We start from the raw sequence: 24,479 nt of genomic DNA on the forward strand, positions 1-24,479 counted from the left end.
AGCTGAATCACCGCACCTCTCGGCTCCAGAGACAACACAGAAGCGACTCAGCTCTGGCCGCCTTTTTGGTCTTGACAGTAGATGGTTTTAGAAGCGACACGTTTACCTGCTGTCGGAATCCGAGGCGATCTCCTTTCTCCCTCCAAAGCGGATCTGGCACTGCACGGAAAAAGAAGCCGCTGAGATTAGCGGTTGGGATGGGACACTCAAACGTCACAAACAGCCCACACAGGCCTTCGGGGTCATGGGACACACAGGGCCAGAAACTCCAGGTACCGAGTCGGGGTGTCCCCTTGTCCCAGGTGTCAAGCCAAGACGGGAGGCAGCCTTCCAGCCGCCACCTACTGAAGCCTTTATCTCCCACTTGCACAGAAGGAAGGCGTGTGGGAAAACAGTGCTAAGAGGAAAACTGAAGTACACAGCCTTGTGCAGATTTTCTAGGAAGCTTCTGTATGTCAGCAGCTGACTGTCTGAACACAGAGCTCCCCACAGGCGACAATTAATACTTACACAAATCTGTGGTGATGGGTGCCTTTGGAAAGGGCCCCAGAGTTGTTATGACTGGCTAGGAAATTATGGCAGCATGATTCAAGCCTCAAACATGTCATCTGGTTGTGCCGAATGACAATTCACCCAGGGTGGATACAGATAAAAGCAAACCATTCTTTCTTTTCTAATTGTGGTAAAATATAGATAACGTAAAATTCACCATCTTAACCATTTTTAGTTATACCATTCAATTCACAATATCGCACAGCCATCAGCCAGCCACTCTCTCTCCCTGTGGGGAGCAGGCTCACAAGATTCCAGAACTTATTCATCCAAAGAATGAATGCATTAATGAATTTAAATGATGTATTTGTCAAAACATGTGGAATTGCATACTTAAAATTAGTGTATTTTATTGCATGCCTCAATTATACGTCAGTAAGATTGATTTTTAAAAACCATATGTACACTTTCACCCACTGAAATATTTAACAACAATAATAATAACAGCAGCTCTGGGCATCAGCTCCCATTTATTTCTGTTTAACGGCTACACTTAAAGTGGTGCCAGGGGTGCCTGGGTGAAATCAGTCGGCTGAGCACTGAACGCTTGATTTCGGCTCAGGTCATGATCTCCAGGTCCGTGAGTTCAAGCCCCGCGTTGGGCTCTGCACCCTCCCCTCAAAATAAATACACTTAAATATATAGATGTAAAGTGGTTCCACTTGCCTCTTCATTTTCCTTATATTTCCCACTTGTGGAATAAAGCAAGAAATGAGTAATGTGGGCTCCGTTGCTGTGGCCCAGGCGCTGGGCCCTGTACCTACGCTAACGAATGCGGTTCCCTCCACAGCGCTCTGGAGAGCGGTGACCCGATGACAGAGAAGCGGGCTGCTCAGAGACGCTGGATGAGAGGCCCCGGCACACACAGCTTGGAGGCGGTGAAGCTGGTATTCGACTCCAGTGGCACCTGAGCCTGTGTCCCCTCCACCACGCACCACACCAGGACGCCTGGAGGCCAGGGAGACGCCAAGTTCTCTGGGCTCAGTCCCACGCTCGACACACATCTCTCCAGAAGCGCTTCTCGCCCTACCTGGCTCTTAACATGCATGTAACTGTCAGTCGCCTTTCCAAAATGTGAGCTACCTGGAGGTCAGGGTCGGATCCTCACTTTGCTACTTATTACCTGTAACTCCCGGAGCAAAGTATTGGACCTCTCGGAGCTTCAGGAGCAAAGTATTGGACCTCTCGGAGCTTCAGTTTCCTCGTGGGTAAAATGGAAACAACTGCACGAACTGCCTCAGAGGCTGGTGGGAAGGATTCAACGGGGAGCGCTTAGCCGGGGGCCTGGGACGTGACGAGCGTGCACTAAATGATGCACGTGTGACTCACGCAGGCCAGGCCGGCACGCTGACGCCAGCCTAAACCAAAGCTTGCTTCCAGGCCCGGCCAAAAGCCGGACGCCAAAAGCGGCACCGAGGAGAGCCCTCCGGGAGGGCCCACCGGACCCTGGGAGGGGTCCCTCCGGGAGGGCCCATCCTCCCTCCTGTCTGCCTCTGCTCTTGTGCCCGGGGCGGGGGGGGGGGGGGGGGGGGGGGGGGGGGGGGGGCGCTAACTCCAACCACCACCTCAGCTCCCGGAAGCGTTGCCATCAAACTGCCTGGAGGGAGACTTCAAAACCAACACCAACGCTCCTCCCACGGGGACGTCAGAAGGACGGGGGCCTCCAAAGGTATCAGAAAGTCAGGACGCGGGCGCCCCTCCCTCGCTGCTTCGGACTGCCTGACCTGCCCTATCGTTTCCTGGGGAACACGGCCAGCCTCACTGCTCCCGGAAAGGGGGAGTAAGTCCGCGCACGTGGAAGGGCAGAGATGACCCCATGTGAACTGCCTGGCACCGTTACTCGACCTCAGAGGCAAATGCGAGCTTCCCTCTTACCTGTTTCACTGCATCCAGGAGTCGCTCCAGCAGAAACTGTCTTTTCAAGTCATTGTTCTGTGATCCTAAAATGCAACAAGGCGTCATTAGTTCTGTTGCACGTAAGCCTTTTATCGAGACTTTCTGCCACGTGGTGTAGGGCTGTCCCCACCTAGCATCGGCCGCCTCTGCGAGGAGAACAACAAGACCAGGTACCAATAACCTACATCATTACAATGGAGTCTGGCCATCTGCCTGTTAGGCATCACAGGAAAGCAGCTGAACTAGTATTCCCCGAAGTTGAAGAACGTGTCCAGCATAGTCTAACCCAGGGTTACCCCACCTTGGCGATTCTAACGTTTGGGCCGGATCATTCTCTGTGGTGGGGCTGCCCTGTGAACGGCAGGGTGTCAGGAGCATCCCCGGCCTCCACCCACCAGGTACCGAGTGCATGACACACGCACATACACACACCCTGGTTGTGGCAACAAAAGTGTCTCCGGATGTTAGCAAATGTCCTCCGGGAACAAACTGCCCCCCCAGGTGAGAACCCACAGTGTAACTATAACGGAGGTTCCCTAGTATGGCAGGCACTGCCCACTGGCTGGCCTCACTCTCTCCGGCATCCTTTCCCCAGGCCACCTCCTGCGGTACAAGCTGCAAAACCAAATTACTCCTTTTCTCAGCCTCTTTTGGAAGGCTGGCCTTAGAGAGCAGAGGGCCGTGGGCAGTGGGGAAACCACGCCTTCCTGATCAAAGAACAGATGGTAATCGCTTCACTCCTCCTTCCATCCTTCACCCCTTCACCATAAACACCCTGGGGGGAGCCAGAGCATCACCAGGCAGCCATGAAGCAACAAGCTTGGGAGGAAGGTCAAGGGAATCACAGAGACTCCAGCCCTGATGCCATTTCACTTCTGAACCAATACCAGAAATCTCCCACCTCTCACACAGCAAATAACCCTGTTTGCTCAAACCGCTCTATGCCGGGCTGTTACTTGCAGCCAAAAGCATTCCTAACCAATGCACATAGTGTGTGCTCAACTTCCCTTTATGAGGGTCAAAGGCAGGCACACTTTAAAGCACCAAGCAGAACCCTGTCAGAGCTACATCTGCGGTCCCTTGCGAGGCCCAGGGACCCCAATCAACAGAGACACGGCTACGTACTGTGACGCACCAAACACAGAACACAGTCATTTCAAACGAGACTCAAATTCAGAGGTACAAGAGCAGATGCCCCCGCCATAAGCCTGGAAGTATCACCAAGCTGCTTCTCTCTTGGGCAACTCAACACGGGCTTCACCAGGGAGTACCAGCTGGGCATCACCCCACAGACAGTCAGCGATTCATCCAAATCATGCCAGGGCCACTGGGCTGACCACCACTGTGACCATGTGTGGAGCATTTCCTGCGTGCCAGCCACTACACTCAGTGCTCGGCATGATCACACCCTGTAATTTCCACAACCACCTTGCAACCAAGGGATCGGGATCCCCCCCACCACCACCACCACACCACAGACGGGGAAGGTGAAGCTCAGGGAGAACAGCATTGTGCGCGATGCACTCAGTATTAATCTAACTTCTACCATGTGCCAGGCAGTGTCCCAAGTGCTGGGGACAAAGGAGTTAAGTGGTAGACAAGAGCCATCTTCTCATGGAGCAAAACTTCTATTAGGGAAGAAACCCAGAGCACCTAAGTAAACCTACAATGGGAGGACGTCAGAGAGTCATAGTCGAAAGAAAAGCAGATGGGTGATGAGACAGGGAGGAAGCAAGAGGCCCCGGTAGCCGGGGTGGCGATGGAAGGCCTCTCCACCCAGCCGACAGGTGAGCTGAGCCCTGTATGGGGACCAGGAACAAGCCTGGAGAGCTACGGCAGACCAGCATTCCAGGCAGAGCAGGCTGCCAGGGTAGATGCCCAGAGGCAGGAACAAGCTTGGTTTCTAGTCTTCCAGGATCAGAAGGAAATCAGCTGTGACTTGAGCAAAAAGCCAAAAGGAGGAAGTAAAGAGGAGACAGTAGGCAGGAGCCAGTTACAAAGGGCCTCGCGGACCAAAATCACAGGCTTGGGGTAGGTTTTGTTCGCATCTGAATACCACTTGTTGGAACTGTGATCCTCAGTCAAGACCATGCCCTTCCAGAGTCTATGTCCAGGCCACCACACAAGGCTGCTGCCTCACTCCAGACCCAGAGATACAGCCAGTCACGGACACACGGTGATACAACTGACTTCTCAAACTCTGCCACTGTTATTTTTTCTGGAGGGCTCTGAGAAAGGATGGCCTCCATGTCATTCCCACCTCACAAGGCCATGATGAAGCATCATTCAGGACGCTGAAGATGCCACCTGCCCAAGACCCCCAAACAGCTCTCTTGATACCTGTGTCTGTCAATAAATCCTACTCTTTGTTTAACATGTTTGGCTCCCGCTCTTCTCTAACGCCAGGATGGACAAGTCGGGCTCTCCTTCTTCCTTCTTCCAAGTACTGCATCCAACAACGCTACCTGGCCTTGGGCAGTGCCAGCTGGAAACTCGACAAGGCTTTCCACCCTGAAATGCCCTTGCCATTTTCTTTTATCATAAAAGTAATTTATGTGATAGAATTAGCATATGACCCATCTATTCCACATCTGGATAGACACCCAAAAGAATTGAAAGCAGGGTCTCGAAGAGATACTTGTACACCCATGTTCACAGCAGCATCACTCACAGTGGCTGAAATGTGAAACAGCCCAAGTGTCGATCGGCAGATAAAGGGATAAGCGAAATGTGGCCTATCTACACAATGCATTATTATTCAATTGCAAAAAGGAAGGAAATTCTGCAATCTGCTAGATGGATGAATCTCGAGGACATTATGCTAAGTCCCCAAAAAGATAAATACTGCAGGGTGCCTGGGTGGCTCAGTCGGTTGAGCGTCCAAATTCAGCACAGGTCATGATCCCGCAGGTCATGGGTTGGAGCCCCGCATCAGGCTCTGTGCTGGCAGCTCAGAGCCCGGAGCCTGCTTCGGGTTCTGCATCTCCCTCTCTCTGCCCCTCCCTCACTCATGCATGTGCACGTGCGCACGCTCTCTCTTTCAAAAATAAATATTAAAAAGGGGCGCCTGGGTGGCTCAGTCGGTTAAGTGTCCAACTTCGGCTCAGGTCATGATCTCGTGGTCTGTGAGTTCGAGCCCCACAACGGGCTCTGTGCTGGCAGCTCAGATTCTGTGTCAGATTCTGTTTCAGATTCTGTGTCTCCCTCTCTCTCCGACCCTCCCCCACTCATGCTCTGTCTCTCTCTGTCTCAAAAATAAATAAACGTGGAAAAAGAAATTTAAAAAGAAGTGGTTATGATGGTGAATTTTGTTATGTGTATTTTACCACAGTAAAAAACAAATCAGGAGAAAAAAACGTGCCAAGAAAATAAAAATCTCCATCATCTTGCTACTGGTCATTTTTAGTACAGTGATTCTCAAGTTCTTGGATTCACACAAATCTCCTGGGGTCTTGTTCAAAGACAGGTTCTGATTCAGCAGTTCTGGGTGGGGCCTGGAATTTGGTATTTCTCACGAGCTCCCGGTGATGCTGAGGCCGCTGGTTCCTGACCCACACCTGAACAGCAAGGACGTCACAGCCTATGCTTCCTGACAGGCATGATGATCCCATGTCTTTTCTACAGTGTCTTGAGCCACTGCTTTTCCTAGATGAGATGTCAGCAGCCTCCTCTGCCCTACCTTGCAAAGCCTCTCTTTGTGGTTCGAAAAAAGGCCTGTTCACTACGGAGGACCGATCTGAGGTTGTGCGGGCCTCAGCCCTCCATTCACCCTTCCTGGCTGTAATCCCTCTGCGGGTAAGAAGTGCACTTGTGTGACACCATCCTGACCTCAGAAGAGGCACCTGTGGCCACCCTGGCCCTAACTGCGGACTCAGAGAAAGGAGTGTCGTAGGGCAAAGGGAGCCCAGGCGGCCTTGGGGGCATGCAGTCTCTGCCCGGGAGGCCACGGCCCTGAGGAGCAGTGGAAGGAGCACCAGTGGAAAGTCACAAGGCATCATGAGTTATCTCCATAGGGCTGCTTGCTGGCCACGTGACGGGGACACTCACTTCCCTTCTCTGGGCACTGGTTTCTGCATGAGATCATGTTCTCCTAGCTCTGCAGTCTGGAACATGGGGCCCTGGTGGAGACAAGACAGGCAGAAGAATCTATGCCACCAGGGTCCTTCCCGCCTCCTCCCAGTGAAGAAGGGCGGCGGGGGGTGCCATTAAGGGATAGACATTCAACCCCCGACACAGATAAAGTGGCTCCATTCACCGGAGCCCTGAGGCTCAGTGGGGAGCACCCAAGGCTGGTCTCATGGGAAGTACTCAAGGAGAGATTCGGTTTCAAGTCCACTAGCTCCTGGCTCGGCCGTCTGCTAAATCTTGCTGCCTTTCAAGCCTTGTAACAAACCTGCAGTCACAGCCCCACTGCCGACTCAGCAAGGATTTCTCCGTGATTCTCTGGGAAGCAAGCCCCAGCCTTCCTGCTCTCTGCCTTTTCCAAGGGCAGCCCTCAGTCCACACCCTTGACCAGAAGGGCCCGAACAGGCTTCTTCTGAATTTCTTGGTAGATCACTATCAAAATGCAAATAGAAAATGGAAAGGTACCCCAGGGAATACCCCCAGGGGGCCACAAAACTGTCGGAGAAATGCAGTGATCCCCTGAGGCTCTAACACAGATATGACATGTGTATGTGTATCTTTGTTGTTTTTAATGTTTAGAATCCTGAGGATCCTAAATCAATTTCTACCACAAACCTCCAGCCTTCAGTTACTTCCTAGGGAGAAAGAGCAGGGGTTAAGAAAGCCCAGGGGCGCCTCAGTAACTCCCTGGGTTAAGACTTCAGCTCAGGTCATGATCTCTCAGTTCGTGGGTTCGTGCCCCACGTTAGGCTCTGTGCTGACAGCTCAGAGCCTGGAGCCTGCTTCCGATTCTGTATCTCCCTCTCTACCCCTCCCCTGCTTGCACTCAGTCTCGCTCTCCAAAATAAATAAACATTAAAAAAAAAAAAAAGGAAGAAAAGAAAAAGAATGGGATAGCCCAGATTCCTTACCACTGGTTATGTGACTATAGGTAAGTTACTTATCCTCTCTGCACCTCCTAGATCTATTAAATAAACAAGCATCCACATTGCACCTAAAACAGTGCCTAGTCTATACCAATCACTTGTTACATGTTAGCTATTATTATTGTTGTTGACAGCCCTATACCCCCAGGGGTGTCAGACATCTGGCTCTAAGAATTGCTTTCAACTGGCTGCTTTCTCTCTGAAGCACGGGGAAGCTACGCAATCCAGGCCTCTGTGCTCACTGCCCTGAGGGAGATAAAAGAGATAAAGGGCCCATGGACTCTAGGGAGGGGAAAACAATCAAGATATACCAGGCACTCTACATACATTCCTGCTCTAATCCTTGCAAGGACCCTGGAGGTCAAGGTTAAATAAAGGTGCCACTCTCAGAGGAGGTAGGTCATTTGATCAAGGCCACATACACACTCAAATAGTAGTATTTCCCTGGCTCTCCATGCAGCGGCAGACGTAAAGTCACGCCACGTATTTCTCTGGTTGAAGGCTAATCCTTGCAATGCACTGAACAGGTACTTGGACGGGAAGAAAAGGGCAATGTTCTTTGGGTGCCCGCTGCATGCCAGGAATTCTGCCCAAGGTCACGTGGCAAAATCAGTGGTGCAACAGAGGCTAAGCCCCTGGTCTGCCTGACTCCCGGACTAGTGCTCCCTGTACCATGCTACACTGCCATTCTGCCAGGGCCCAGGGAGGCTTACTGAAAAAGTAGGAACTTGAGCTGTGCTTTAAAAGATGGAAAGAACTAGAATAGGTCAATCCACACAGACAGAACACAAGTGCTTAATGAGTCCGGGGTCTCCTTTGGGGTGATGAAAATCTTTTGGAACTAGACAGAGATGCTGGTTACACGACACCATTAATGTAGTAAATGCCAGTGAATTGTTCACTTTGAAATGGTTGGTTTAATAATTGTTAAGGGGGGGGGGGGGGCAGGAGGGCAAAAGGACTCCAGATAGCAGCACCCAGCCCCCGCCTCACTTCTCTTCCATATTTCTGGTTCCACTGAGGGGGTGTGATGCTAAGAGGTCCTTCACTTCTGCATCATCAGCCTAATAACGGGGAACAGGCACAGTCCAATAAAGCAAGTTCTGAGAGGTTTGGTTACGAGAGGCCCTACGAAGGGTGGGTGGAGATACGTGGCTCTCAACCAGGGTGATTTTGCCTTCACCACGGGACATTGGACAATGTCTGCAGATATTGTCGGCACAAGTCGGAGGGGCCACGGGGCAGGTGGAGGCCAGGGATGCCGTTAAACCTCCGACAGCACACAGGACGGCCCCACGCAAGAGTTATCTGGCCTGTCAGCAATGCTGCAATTAGGAAATTCTTCCTGAAAGTACATGTGATTATCCCACTTCAGAGATGAAGAAACTGAGGCTCTGAGAGGCTAAATAACTGAAACCTCCACTTGTGCTCTGACTCCCGTCTCCTCTCATCTGCTCAAGGACATATCCAGCAACTGCCCCACCAAGTCAGTTTTTTCTTCTCATCTGTGCAATTCTTTTGTTGTAAAGTTTATTTATTTTGAGAGAGACAGTAGGGGAGGAGCAGAGAGAGAGAGGGAAAGAGAATCCCAAGCAGGCTCCACACCTTCAGCGCACAACCTGACGTGGGGCTTGAACCCACAAAACTGTGAGATCCTCACCTGAGCGGAAACCGAGAGCCGGATGCTTAACCGACTGAGCCCCCGGGCGCCCCTCATCTGTGCAATTCTCACAGCATGCGAGGATGTCAGAATATCTCCCCGCAAGTTTACCAAAAGCCACGCCCGCGCCTGCACACGCTTCCAGCTGCCAGCACAGCTCTTCCTTCACGGGAGAGCCAGCCCTGCTGTGACTGCTGCTCCGGGCTGTGGCCCTGGCCCTTCTGTTCCCATGGCCTTCACCCTGCACCGATTACCTACACAGCGGCACAGGTGGCAGCAAATGACTGAGTGATCTTATACAACAAACACACGATACACTCAATGATATTATATGAGTTGTTCATGCAACCCATGAAGTTAAGTGCGTGTTAAGTGCAATTAACACTGAGTTTCTATCAAGTCCTAAGCATGTGATGGGCTGTCTCAGATGATTTGTATTTCTGGTTTTCACTGAATAAACCTGCACCTTTAATGCAGTGGCCCAGGACAGAGGTCAGCAAACTTTTTCCGTCAAGAGCCAGACAGTAAACATTTTAGGCTTTGTGGGTCATGTGGTCCCAACTCCTCAACTCTGCTCTGACATCTCAAAAGCAGCCATAGATAATACATTACGGAACGAGCATAGCTGTTTACAAGAACAGGCCTTGGGCTGGATTTGCCCTACGGGCCATAGTTTGCCTACCACTGCCCTAGCAGAATTAATCAGATGGAGGTTTTAAAAATTAACACAACACTGTGTTTCTAGCCGTTACGGCTATTCAGTAAGCAGTAAGACGGTTACACGTTAGGGATTTCCGGAAGACTACAGACCAGACCCACACCTTAATATTCCCTCACCCTATAACCAACGGCCCACATCAGAGCCTGGCAAGGGACAGGTACACCACCAACGCGTGGCCACCGCTGCAAGGCCGGCTTGCTCATGTTTGCAGGCATACAGGATGCTTGGCGCTCTCAGCCCAGTGGAGAGTTTAGTGCCGTTGTTTGTTTAGTTTCCACGATGCCCAAAAACCCACCACCATTCCAAAGCAGAAGCAAGAGAGAATGGGCACAAAGGGCGGCCTCGTACAGGCCAGAGAGGCATGTACAAGCCCAAGATCAGATCTTCCCTCCCAACCCCCATGCCTCCAAGGTCAGGCGCAGAATGGAAATGAGTGCAGTGGGCAGGGAGGGCAGAAAAGAGGGACAGGAAGGGACGGAGGGGTGCCTCTGGAGAGACGGCAGCTGCTACTGGGCTCCAGCGGACAGCACCGCACAGCAACACCAACATGCAGTTGCCCCATCTTGTGCTTTTTCAAAGGAGACAGAAACTCAGATCTTCACGTCAATCAGTTGGCACCTAATTTTACAGCAGTGTTTCAGCCAACTCTGCCTGAACCAAACACAACACGCCTAGGGCCCAGATCTGCTACAAATCTTCTGTTCTGAGATACACATTAAACCTTTATATCCACCCACGAGATGTGCGCTGGTGACCCCTTCCTAACGGATAAAGGAACGGAGGTTTGGAGACATCGATCCCTTGTCCCAGGAAGAATGCCCCAACGCTGGACCCCAACACCCAGGCCTTCCAGCCTCCACAAGACCAGGCTAACCTCGGGCAGCCCAGCTTGCATGCAGGCAAAGGGACTCCACAAAGGGCCACTAAAGACAAACCAACCTCCCAGTGGCCAGCTCAACTGTCACCTTCTGTGAGAAACCTCCCTGCCCCGGCACAATTCACTGCTCTCTACAGGGCGTCCCCACGACCCTCCAGCCACACCACACCCCTGGTATAATCGCCACCACAGAAAGGATTATGGGGAATCAGAAATCTCCTGACCCTATGCTTGACTGTGAGCCTTCTCACTCAGGGGGTGAGCCAGCGTCAATACGCCCCCACTCATGGAAGGAGCTCAACAGTGGTCGAGTCAGGGCTCTGGGGTTAGGTTCTGTGGCTCCCCAAGTGGCTGCTTTAAATGGAGAAGACACAGCGAGCCAGGACACGGCAGCAGCCCCACGCGGGGGTAACGGGTGGAGTGAAGCAGCCGTTGTGTCTGCTCAGCGTTTGCGCACGAAGGGATAAAATAGACTCCATTCTTCCCCAAAGTCCAGGCGCTAGTTCCCTGTACTGTGGGGTAAAGTGGCACAGCTGGGCCAGGACAAAAGGACAGAGCGTCCGTCACCACACAATGGAAAGGGGCAGGCTCTGCTTCAAGGCAGAGAGATGGCCTCAGGCCATCCAAGTGGCCTTGTGATGTCTAAGACCAAAGACTAAGTCAACAGCATATTCATCAACAGGCAAAGAATTCACTCTAGAGCAGGGCTCAGCAAACATCTTCCGTAGAGAACAGATGGTGAATATTTTAGGCTTTGCAAGCCATAAGGTCTCTCTGTCACGGCCACTCAATTCTGCCACCGGACAGCGAAAGCAGTTGTTATCGAGAGTCAATGAACGGATGTGCTTGTGTTCCAATAAAACTTTATTAACATTAACACAGGTGCCCGGCACAGTTTGCCAATCTCTGCTTACAAAAAAAAACACTATAATGGCACTGTGCAAGCACTCTGAAGGGAAAATGAATCTTCCCTCATGGCTGGAGAAATGCAAATTATAAACCTACCAAATTAGCTGCCACATGTTGCCATTATATAACTACTCAATTCACCAAGGAACACTGAGGATGCAATTCTCCACTGCCGGTAAAGTGTGGGGAAGCAGGCACACACAGCACTCACTGCCAACAATGTATCGCGGCAGTAGGTTCTGAAAAGCAAGGGGGAAGTCCACACACAAAGTTAACAAAACATCCAAATACCTTCCTGACACCCTGGAAACTAAGCTAAAGAGGAGGAAGAGGGGAAATGAGAAAAGGAAGAAGTGACTATTTCACCAGTTCCTCTATGCTCCAAATACTAAGGAACTACGGGTCCATCGCTTGCTTTAACCTGCATCTTCTGATGAGGGAATTAAGAGTCAGAGAAGTTCCAGAACATGCTCAGGTCCTGCCACAGGGAGTTCAATCCAGGACTGAGTCCCAACTTTATCCCACGAGGCCACAGTAACAGCCCAACCACAGCATCAGGGGCACTCAGACTCCTCCCGGGGTATTCTGGAATGGGGGTCAGCAAACACCAAATCCAGCTGCTGCCTGTTCTTCTAAATAAAGTTTTATTGGAACACAGCCACATCCTTTCGTTTATTGATTGCCTCTGCTGCTTTTATACTCCAACAGGGATGAGTAGTTGGGATGGAGACCAGATGGCCCACAAAGCAGAAAATATTTATTATCTGGGTCTTTACAGAAAACGCTTGCCAATTCTATCCTTGAACATCATAAATGGAATTTACTCTCTTTTCCTACAATGGTACATCCATTTGGTGGAACGTTATGCAGCCTTTTTAAATAACGGTGACAGGAAGACACATGGATTAATGCTATAATGTAAGTGGAAACACTAATTCAGATGTAGACTCAAGGCAATTATGTAAAATGCATATGCACTGAGCAGAGACAGAAGTGCAATAACTAAAAATCTAAATATCCTAATGTTCTTGGAAGGTATGTCTATAGGGATATTCCATGAATTCACAATCATCTTTAAAGTCATTTGGGGTTTTTTGCTTTTTTATTTTTTATGTATTTATTTTTTAAGGTGAGGGAGAAAAGAGCAGATCCTAAAACATGCAGACAGGCAAGGAAAAATAAAATGCGATGGACAAGGTTCCCTCCAAGTAAAGCCTGGAGGGAGCACAGCCCAGCAGGGCGCTGCAGGAACGACAGAGAAAGCACCAGAGCCAGACCCCTGGAGGGCTCCCAGACAGGCAAGCAGAAGTCAAGGCCCAGGAAGAGTCCCCACTCCCCCTAAGGCTTCCAACTGCTACCGCCCACGCCCCAAACTGATGTTCTGCCACCCTCCCCACCTCAGTGAGAGGCAAGGCTTACCCCCCCTTCAGCTGCTCAGGAGCAAAACTCAGGAGCAACCCTTCCCCTCCCTCAGGTCTCTGCTCACAACCCACCTTCCTCACAGCCCTCTCCCGTCAGTCCCTCCTCTATCCAGACAACAAGCAGTCAGATGCCACCCTCGGGCTCTGGACTGGGCGTGCGACCCAGACCCGGCCAACAAGAGCCACAGTGATGGGTTCCAGGATGACCACATAGCCTGCCAGACTGCTGTGAGTCAGCCCCAGGACTTCTGCGGGAGCAACTGGGAAAGAGGCCCACCCTCTGCTTGGGTGTTGCTACACGGTAGGCTGTGAGCTGCGGGCAGGCATCTTGCCTCCATGGGGTAGACAGAGGCTGCTGGAGGAGAAGCCAACCAAGAGGAAAGTGGAGTTTCGAAACGGACAGAAAGGTCATCCTGATGATGCTCTCAGCACCAGAATGCAACTGGGCCTGAGGACAGTCCTATCCCTAGACCTCTCCATTGCAAGATGTTTTAAACTCCAACTTTTCCCAGATCAACTTCTGCCACAGGCAACTGAGGAGTCCTGGCTGACACGTCCGTTACTCCCACAAAACCTTTTAGTCCATTCATTCCATGTGCTTCTACAGACACCAACAGCGCAGCCCTCTGCTAAGTGACGGATGAAGCATCAAACTGTCATTCGGTAAATGTCTGCTGAATGTTGAACCCTGAATTTCCGGCCAGGCTCTGTGGCCACTCGAGCCCTCATGCCTTCCAGCAGCATTTCAAGCTACTGCAACCACTTCGAAAGCAAGAGCAATCAAGAACTATCCACATTGCCATGTTACAGCTACTTCAGGGAAATCATCCTAAGGACATATCAATCAAAAGGAAAGAAAACTGCCTTGAACAAAAACGTTCACTGCGTCATTATTTATAATAAGAACCAAAAAAAGAAAGAAAAAGGAAAATAAGCTAAGTTTCCAAAAGTAGAATCAAATATTATGGTTTAAAAATTACGCTACATGTGGGGCACCTGGATGGCTTGGTCAGTTGAGCAGCCAACTTCAGCTCAGGTCATGATCTCGCAGTTTGTGAGTTCAAGTCCCGCGTCCGGCCCTGCACTGACAGCTCAGAGCCTGGAGCCTGCTTCAGATTCTGTGTCTCTCTCTCTCTCTCTCTCTCTCTCTCTCTCTCTCTCTCTCTGCCTTTCCCCTGTTCACGCTCTCTCTCTCTCTCTCTCAAAAATAAATTTAAAAAAACATGTTTTTAAAAAATTATACTACAAGCAGGTAGATGGACTGATGGATTATGAAGCCTATAAAAGTGATCAATACAAAGATCATGTAGCAATGTGGCAAAGCTTTACCCAAAAATGTTAAGGGTAAAGCAAAATGCAAATTTCTACAGTAATGGTAAAATTACTTCAGCTCTTATCAGTGTTTCTCAACCCTTTATTCATTACCTTCCCCCTTCAGATCTCGCTCAGACATTTTTTTAATCACCCCTCCATGAAATTTCAATACCGCAAATACATTGTATATCTGTTTACATACTGCATACATATCTGTGTTTTCCACATAACAGTAACATTTCTTTCTCTCTCGAGAACCACTTTTCACCCCCACTGAGACAAGATGGCGGCGGGATGGAAGGCGCTTTATCCTTTATCTAGAATCATGTTTACATTTGGCAGAATTCAGAGAAGGCCACAGGTTCTTAGATTTTAGTTCCCATATTTTAAGAGCTCCAAGAACTTGATTTCCTATTGGTTACAACAAGGAAGCAGGAGAGGTGATGTCAATGGGTTTTAGTCCATTGCCACTTACTAGCACAGGACATGGTCAAATATTTGCTGACGGTAGAACACTTACTTCTTGCAATCTGCCATAACAGATCAACCCAATGCCTTCATTAGAGGAGAAAAAAGTTGATATCATCACTTTTTCTTTGAATGAAAACCACACACATTCTTTTTTTCCATTCACTCGCTTCAGCTGATTCTTCATCCCAAACACAAGCTACTGCTGAAAATAACCCAGTCAATGCCAAAGAGAAAACCATGAGCCTCAACATTCCAGAAAAACAAGATAAAGCTGCCAAAATGTACATAAACATCAGGCAAGAAACAGCAGCAAATGACCCACTAAGCCCCAAACTCGGACATATGTGACCTCTCTAGGTTTAGCTTTCCCCACCCTTGAAACGGGATTTTTAGTGTCTTAACTAACTTAAAGATCCTTGACAGACTAATTACTGATGGAAATGAGCATCAAGGTCCTTCAAACAGTCGTACAAAAAAAAAAAAAAGCTTGAGAATCATGACTTTCTGGTCCTTCAAGTTCTACTTTCTAAATAAGAGCAGAAGAATTATCTGGCAATCATAATTCCTTAGCTCACGCAGGCTGGTCATCAAGTAAGTATTCCTACCTACTGGATTCTTTAAAGAGAAACAAATAAATCATGACCAGCTATTAACCTCCGACAACCACCCACAGGTAGCAGGCATCCTTCCTACTGGCTATGTTACCTCTACACACATATACGAATCCACAAACATTGTTTCATATACATGGTTTAATGTGCATCAAGGTATATATTTTAGTATATTTCTGCACTCTGCTTCTTTTTAGAGAAAGTTAATGTTGAGATACAGCCACAGTGGTATGTATAAATCCATTTTATTCCTTTTAACATCTTTGAGGTTTTCCATCATGTGACCATACCACATATATGTCTCATCTACCCTGTTAATGGTCATCAGGGTTGTTCGGCCTCACGACACCCATTTATCTTGTGTATGCATTACCTAGGCATTCCACTTCCTGGTTATTTGCACTTAATGCATTTGGCCTTGAAACCAGCTGACCTCTGACTCAAACGTTTTCAACTACAAAATACAGAAGACTCTAATTGCCAATTTACAGGAAACACAAGAGAGTGAGAAACATGTCAAACCACACCAAAAGGATGCAATCAGCAAAATCCCACAAAGACATGAACTATTTCCTTCATCAAAAATTGCAAGGGGTAAAAACAGACGGATGAAAGGGCAACCTATTAGTTTAAAAAAAAAAAAAGATTAAAAAAATTTTAATGTTTATTTATTTTTGAGAGAGAGAGAGAGAGAGAGACAGAGAGAGACAGAGCAGGAGTAGGGGAGGGGCAGAGAGAGATGCAGACACAGAATCCAAAGCAAGGTCCAGGCTGTGAACTGTCAGCACAGAGCCCAACACGGGGCTTGAACTCACCAACTGTGAGATCGTGACCTGAGCTAAAGTCAGATGCTTAACCGACTGAGCCACCCAGGCACCCCTAAAAAAAAGATTTTTTTGCTTCAAAGGACAATATCAAGAAAGTTAAAACACACACACACACACAAAATGGGAGACATTTTTATAAATAATACATCTAAGGGACTTGTACCCAGAAACTATACAGAATTCTTACGGGTCAACAATAAAAACAACCCAATTTAAAAATGGACAAAGGAATCTGAGCAGACATTTCTCGAAAGAAGATACACACAAACAGCCAATAAGCTCATGAAAATATGCTCAACATCACTGATCATTAGGGAAATGCAAATCAAAACCACAAAAAGGCACCGCTTCACACCCACTCAGAATGGCTATAATCAAAAGGCTGTTGGCAAAGGTGTGAAGAGACCAGAACCTTCATGCAGCGCTAGTGGGAATGGAAAACGGTGCAGCCGCTTTGGAAAACTGTCTGACCGTTCCTCAGACGGGGCCAGCAATTCTACTCTTAGATATCGACCCGAGAGAAATGAAAAGATATGCTCACACAAAAACTTGTACGTGAATGTTCACAGCAGCATTATTCCTAAAGGGGCCAAAAAGTGGAAACAAGTCAAACGTCCATCAGCTGAAGACTGGCTAAACAAAACAGAGAACAATGAGACGTTATTCAAACACAAAATGGAATGAACCTGAGTTGCATGCTACACTATGGCAAAGTTTAGAAGGATACTTTTAGTGAAAACAGCCAGACACAAAAGGCTACATATTGTATGACTCAATCTATATGAAATGTTGGCAATAGGTAAATCCACAGGTAGAGTAGATTAGTGGTTGCTTGGGCTAAGGGGAGGGAGAATGAGGAACCACAGTTAAGAGGTACAGCGTTTCTTTCTGGACTGATGAAAATGTTCTAAATCCGATTATGCTGATGCAGGCACAACTCTGTGAATATACCAAACACTAAAAAGATAGCAATTAAACTAAAAAAGAGAGAGAGAGAGAGATTTGAAGACTTAAAAAACACAACAATCTGCATTGTTTAAACCTTGTTTAGATCCTGAGTCTTAAAAAAAAAAAAAAAAACTCTAAAATTATAAGGCAATCATGGAAATTTGAATCTTGAATATCTGCTGTTAATGAATTACTCCTAATTTCTTACAGGTATGATAATGAAATTGAGCTATATTTTTTTTTTAAAAAGAGTCCCAATATGTTAGAGATACACATTAAAATATTAACAGATGAAAGGATCCGGTCAGTGTCTGGGATTTGCTTCAAAATAAACCGGGGACAGAAGTAAGAAATAGATAGGTACAAAGGGGAAGTGATCATGAGATGGTAAGTGCTCATTAGACTATTCTCTCCACGTTAGAGATGTTTGAAATTTCCTATTAAAAAAAAAGAAAGGACAGAGGGAAGAGAAGACATACTTCCATGCAACATTATTTTATGGTGCCCAATCATCAACCCCAAGGGTGAGAAAACCTTGTTTTAACTGTATTCTCAAGAAACGTGAAGGGGGGCAGGGCACCTGGGTGGCTCAGTTGGTTAAGGGACCTACTTTGGCTCAGGTCACCATCTCACAGTTCATGGGTTCAAGCCCCGCATCGGGCTCTGTGCTGACAGCTCAGAGCCTGGAGCCTCCTTCGGATTGTGTCTCGCTTTGTCTCTCCCCCGCTCGTGCTCTGTCTCTCCCTCTCTCTCTCAAAAATAAACATTAAAAAAAATTAAAAAATAAAAAAAAAAAAGAAACGTGAAGGGGTAATTGGAGAATGGGGGTCAAAAGTTACAGAAGTCCGGTTATAAGATATGTAAGCATTAGAGATGTCAAGTACAACATGTCAACACAGCTGTACGATATCTAGGAAAAGAGCTAAGACAGGAAATCCTAAGAGCTCTAATCGCAAAGAGAAAAATGTCCTCATTTTCTTATTGTATCCAAAGAAGATGGATGTTAGCTGAACCCATCAAGGTAATCATTTCACGATAAATGGCAATCACGCTGCTCGCCCTAAACTTACAGTGATGTATGTCAATTATTTGCCAATAAAACTAGGGGAAAGAAAAAAATTGAAAATACCTCGGACTTCCCTTCTACCCTCAGCAACCATTTTTTCTGCCTCAACTACAATCTTTCCAAAAGAAGGCTGTCATCCATCCTGAACACTTCTTCCTTAAAAAGCCATCTGTTGGTTTCCTTTTGTAATGATTTTTTTTTAATAAATTTTAAAACGTCCTTATCTTTGGTATTAAGTTGGCTTTTGAAGGCTACATTGATCAAGTTCCCTTGGCTTGTCAATTTCACTGGCACCTGGGATCAAGGCCCGAGAATGGTCCAGAATTTGAGGCACAGTCTCCTTGGTTATATTAAAAGCAAGAGGTTTTCAAGGCGTACTTAGCCCCAGCCCTTGTCTCAGAGCTGGGTCAGAAAATCTCCCCACCTGAACCTCGGCTGGGTCCTTACCTCCACAACAACCGCACTAAGTTCCCATCTACACACCACACGAAGCACAGTACCAATAACCCGGTAGAGTTCTTTAGTCATCGCAACACGACTAGGTGACAGGTACTATTATCTACCCCCATTTTGCTGGGACTTCCAGAATGGTCAAATCACACAGCTTTTTATAGCAGAGTCAGGATTTGAACTCAGGCTGTCTAGCTCCATCCAGGGCCCGCACTTACACCAGGGTGTATTATCTCCTGGGTGGAAACCAGCTCATCACATCTTTGCTGCAGGATCACTAACATTCAGGGGCCAGAAACTTTAATTAGGCCAAAAATTATTTGCTCTGACAACAGAAGCGGTCTATCTCCCAGGAAACCCCCTTCCCAGCTCCCTCACCAGGACCAACAATTTCATACATCTTGCTCTGAAAGGCAAAACAAAAGGCGCATGTCTTGTTAAAAAAAAAAAAAAAAAAGTGACCCATGGAGATAACTCGAAGGTTAAAAACTAAGAGACACACATCCTCACCTCTTTGTCCCCACTCCCCAAACTCCAGAAATGCCTGGGTGAAAGGCTAGGGCTACGGGGGGGGGGGGGGGGGGGGGGCGACACTTCAGAGGCAATCCCACAGTTCAAAGGAAAACAGGCAGGGAGAGGGAGAGGGTAGGCCGATCCTCCTAAGAAAATGCAGATCCCAGTCAGGGCGGGCTGAGAGGCTTCCCGGAGTCACTCTGAACGTCCACCACCACCCAGGAATGACTTAGCACCAAAACACCGACAGACCGCTTCAGAGAAGGGCTGAGAACACGCGTCCAAGTCTAGGGACTAAACTTCGAAACACCGAGGACGAGCTGTCCACACCCACCTCCCTCCCACTCCCGGCCTCCCCACCAAAACCACACCCCTCCCTGCGGGCGGGAGGGGGGTGGGCTGGGACCTGCGACGCGTTGGTCCCCAGATGGGTTCGGTGTGGAACCAGAAGGGAAGGGGGTGCAGGACAGGGCCAAGGAGACCTCAAAGGAGCTAGGAAAAGAAGTGAAAGGGGCGGGAGCATGAAACAAATAATAGTAATAATAATAATAATAATAATAATAACCAAAATGTAAGAAGCAAGGGTCAGTAGGGAAACTGAGCGAGTAACTGGGAACCACTGGGGACTGGGACAGCAAAGCACCGGGGCACAGGGCGCAAGGGAATGGGAGGCGCGGGGAAGACAAAGAGGCTGGAGCACTCACAGTCCTCTGGGGACCGACACCACGGGGGCTCGGGGCTCAGGGGCCAGCAAGCTAAGAGTGTCTGGAGACGACACCCTCCCTGCCTGCCTGGAGACTGGAGGGACCGCACACACGGGGCCTGGGAAGCGGGAATGATGAGGGAGCAGAGGGCCCTGGAGCTGAAGCTGGGACTGGGGGCGTCCAGGAGTTAGGAGGGACTGAGACCCGGGGGACTGAGGACGGGGAGAGTGGTGACTGGGCACGGGGGTCGGAGCGCTGGGAGAGACTGGAGGTCTGGAGACAGGTGTCCGGGAGCGGGCTAAGTGGTGGACGGGAGGCTGGGGGCTGGGAGTGCCTGGGCTCGGGTCGCCAGAGAAGTGCAGGTGACCAGGGTCCAGCCCCCGGGCGTACACAGGGGTCTGCGAGCGACGGGACAGGGGTCGGCCGGCGGGCGGGCGGGACGCGGGGGCTCGGGGGCCGGAGTGTGCAGCTGGAGCGGCGGGAGCCGGGGCGGCCCGGCCGGGTGACAGCGGCGAGGCCGCCACTCACCGCTCATGGTGCTGCTCCCGGGCCGGTGCCTGCGCCGCGCTGCCGCCGCTGCCGCCACTGCCACCGCCGGGCTCCAGACAGGCCGGGAGACAGCGCGCCGCCCCGCCCGCCCGCCCCGCCCCGGAAGTGGAGCGCCGCCGCCGCGGACCCGCCCACCGACCCGGAAGGTAAACAGGGGAGCCGGCGGGGCGGTGGGGCGGCGGGGCGGTGGCGGGGCGGTGGGGCGGTGGGGCGGTGGGGCGGCGGGGGCCGGGGAGGGTCGGAGGCGCCTACAGGGCCACGCGGTGGTGCGAGAGCAACGGGGCGTGCCCGACCGCGGTGGGCCGGAACCGGACGCTTCTCTCCTGGGCCCACAGCCCCGTCGGGAGACCGTGACCAGGCCACGAGCAATGGCCAACACCTTTCCAGAGAGTAATAGGAGCTGAGAAGGGAAATAAAAAAGGGGAATGGGCCAAAGCGTGGGAACGGGGGAGGCGGACCGTTCTGGAGCGCGCCTCTAAGGAGACGACCTTTGAGCCCAGACCGGGATGATGGCTGGGAGACGGCCGGGGAAGATGGCGCAGGAAAAATGTTCCAGAAGGAACGGCAAACGCCAAGGCCCTGACTTGACGGGTTGACTGGAGCCAGAGGGTGAGTGAGAAGAGAGTGTTCAAAGAGAGGAGATAGGAGAACTGGGTGGAGGGCCTTGAGGGCCGTGCTGAGGGGCCTGGACTCTTCTGTGTTCTGTGTAGCTCTTACGTAGGTAAGGGAACTAGAAGGATTGCAAGAATTGAAGCAGAAGAGTGACACGATCTGAATTAGGTGCTAAGACGATCGCTCTTCCTGGATTGAGAATGAATTTTAGTGGGGCAGCCTGTTAAGAAGGCAGCTGGTTAGGGAGCCATTTCAGTCAGTTGCCCAGCGAGAAATAATATGCCTGGGGCTACGGTGGTGGCATTGGAGATGAAGGCGTTATGAATGATGTGCCAACACGTGCGCATAATATAAAGCCCAGGTTACTGCCCATTTTACAGATTGGGGAGAAAGGACCCAGAAAGGTTAAAAGGGCATTTTTCCTCTTTGTCCTGCCCTCAACTGGGAGTAACAAAATGTATTTTACATCACAACCCAGTACACGCATGCGTGGTTAAAGGAGACGTTTTAACAAAGTTCTGTAGGTAGTGTATTCTCTCCTGTTTTTCTTTCTTTCTTTCTTTCTTTCTTTCTTTCTTTCTTTCTTTCTTTCTCTTTCTTTCTTTCTTTCTTTCATGCTGAGACCGTTGATTGATCCACTGATAAATCTTGACCCACAGTTAAGAACCCTGAATTGAGGGACCAGACCCCACAGGGAAATGGAGCCAGAATTCCAGCCCAGTTCTGTATGATGCACAGCCGGCTGGTCTTCCTACTACACTGCCTCTCAACACAAAACCTCTGGCCCCTGGGAATTGATCTTTTGGGTTCAACAGAGGTCAAGGGCTCTTTGGAGAAGGTTGTCGGGCAGCATTATTTATGATAGTGGGGGACACCTGGGTGGCTCAGTCCGGTAAGCATCCGACTCTTGGTTTCAGATCAGGTCATGATCTCACAGTTGCATAAGTTTGAGCCCCGTATCGGGATCTGCACTGACATTGCAGAGCCTGCTTGGGATTCATTCTCTCTCTCTCTCTCTCTCTCTCTCTCTCTCTCTTTCTCCCTCCCTCCCTCCCTCCCTCCCTCCTTCCCCTGTTCACACTCTGTCTCTCTCAAAAATAAACAAACTTAAAAAAGTAATAATATGATAGCGGAAGAGGGAAAAGCACCGAAGCCCAGCTACAGAAGAGCTAAGCAGATCATGGCCCACTTCACAAGGAATCTCTTGGAGTAGTTGAAAATGCTAATTATAAAGTCGGAAACCCAGAGAAAAGCCAATGATAATACATTAAGTAAGGAAAAGCCCACGCAAATTAGTCTGTATGCCAGATTACAAACATGCAAAATATGGCTATGTGTAGGGACTGAGAGAACGTAAAGATGAAAATACTTAAAAAACAAAACAAACAAACAAAAAAAAAAAACCACCAGACAAGAGGAGAGAGGGAAGTAAGCCATAGGAGACTGTTTAAGGATAGAGAACAAACTGAGGGTTGATGGGAGAGAAGTGGGTGGGGGCTGGGTATTATGGAGGGCACGTATGATGAGCACTGAGTTGTTTGTAAGTGATGAATCACTGAATTCTACTCCTGATACCAATATTGCACTGTATGTTAACTACCTGGAATTTAAATAAAAATTTAAAGGAAAAAGAAGGGCACCTGGGTGGCTGAGTCGGTGAAGCATCCAACTTGATTTCGGCTCAGGGCACTGTCACATGATTTGTGAGATTGAGCCCTGTGCCGGGCTCCCTGCTTGGGATTCTCTCTCTCTTCTCCCTCTCTCTCATTCTCTCTCTCTCTCCCCGAAAATAAACTTGTTATTCTGAAGAGTCTGTGTGTCTAGATCTACCCCCTGCACACCCCCACCCCTAATTAGGTCCACCTGCCTCTGGAACCTTCCGTAAAGCAATGCACACCTGCTTCATGGAGCTGTTGTGAGCCTAACTTGTTAGACCCCCTCGTAGCACTCTGTGCCTTTTCTTCTTGGCACTTGACGCAGGGTAAGTCATTGACGTTGCAGTCTGTGCTTTATGTGTTCTGCCTCCACTCACCCCCTTTAAATACTGTGATTCCTGTTTTCCGAGATTTTAGCCCGGTCCTCAAAGACCAAGAATCAAAAGCTTAAAGTCTACAACTCTTCTTGGACTTGAAAAACTACTTGCTGAAGAGATTGTACTGGGGGGGAGGGGAGAAGGAAAAGGGTCTGTGAGAAGCTAGGAGCCCTGTTCCGTATATTAAAAGGGAACGTATGCCTGCTCTCAGAGATACTACAACTCAAAGGGACTAATCATTACAGCAGCATAACTGACTCAAAATATTATGAACCAGATAATTTTCATGGAAAAAATATATGTACACGTGTGTATACAACTGGGTGTGTCAGTGTGTTTTCATTCAATCCTTAAGACAATCTTATAAGGAGATACTATTATCATTCCCATTTTACAGATGGGGAAACTGAGGCATAAGTGTGTAAGTCACTTTCTCACAGTCACCCAACATTTATAACTTCTAGCAACAGAGCCAGGATTCAAACCCAGGCAGTCTGGCTCCGAGAGCCAATGCCTTAACCACTGTACTGTATTGTCTCCCGTAGCCCTCAAGAGCCTAGAATGGAACCATTATGGGCCCCAAATGGAAGCCCATATCCCAAACCTGACACAAAAGTCACAGTGCCCCAAGAGATCTATGCTCAGTGTACCAGTGAGCATCTTAATGATCAAAGTCAACATTACCAGAAGGCATCACCTGTTGCATAACCTTTCCATAGCACCCCAGGACCTTTATAAACAACCCCAGGAGAGGAATGCTCCCCAGTAATGACTAAAATTGTAGCCCAAAAAGATTTCGGGGAATTCGAATGGACTTAAACTGATATGAAGAGAAAAGAGAAAAAGATCAGGATGCCTGGGTTTAAATCCTGGCTCTGCCATTTACTGGTTATGTTAAGTTGCTCTGGCTTAACATCTGTAAAACGTTTTTGCCATCATCTATAACGTGGAGATAATAATCATCCACATACTTTGTGATTTGCTGTATGCATTAAATGAGTTAGTACAGGTAAAGCATATAGAACATTCCTGACACATTAGGCTAGATTTTAGTTATAATTATTACTACCTGCATTCGGGTTCTGAAAGTGATACCTACTATACCTTTGTCACAGTTTGCAGTTCCACATTTATTTATACAATTATAATAATGCCTGATGTCTCCATTAAGCTGGAAGCTTACAAGGTCAGGAACCTTGCACTCCTGCCTCGCGCACTGAATTACTGTCGTTGACTCTAGGCTCCTCCTACCTACAGGAGTACATAGAACAACCTTGCTTCCCTTTAATAATAAA

At 48.9% G+C, this 24,479-nt stretch overlaps 1 protein-coding gene across 8 annotated transcripts in view; it reads right to left on the minus strand.

Annotated features, from left to right (window-relative positions):
• Nucleotides 1-20,575, minus strand: part of SNX29 (sorting nexin 29) — a 495,580-nt gene extending 475,005 nt beyond the window's left edge. For all 8 annotated transcript variants that reach the window (XR_006212700.1, XM_042972465.1, XM_042972466.1 and 5 more), the window contains exons 1-3: nucleotides 20,520-20,575; nucleotides 2,428-2,492; nucleotides 107-159 (exon numbers count right to left, since the gene is read on the minus strand). Coding sequence is in view for 7 of the 8 variants with exons in the window: in XM_042972465.1 (XP_042828399.1) it covers nucleotides 107-159; nucleotides 2,428-2,492; nucleotides 20,520-20,526 (125 nt within the window). In the remaining variant the exon portion in view is untranslated. The remainder of the gene's footprint in view (nucleotides 1-106; nucleotides 160-2,427; nucleotides 2,493-20,519) is intronic.
• Between the last annotated feature and the right edge of the window lie 3,904 nt (nucleotides 20,576-24,479).

This window comes from Panthera tigris, chromosome E3 (assembly GCF_018350195.1).
Source record: "Panthera tigris isolate Pti1 chromosome E3, P.tigris_Pti1_mat1.1, whole genome shotgun sequence".
NCBI lineage: Eukaryota > Metazoa > Chordata > Mammalia > Carnivora > Felidae > Panthera > Panthera tigris.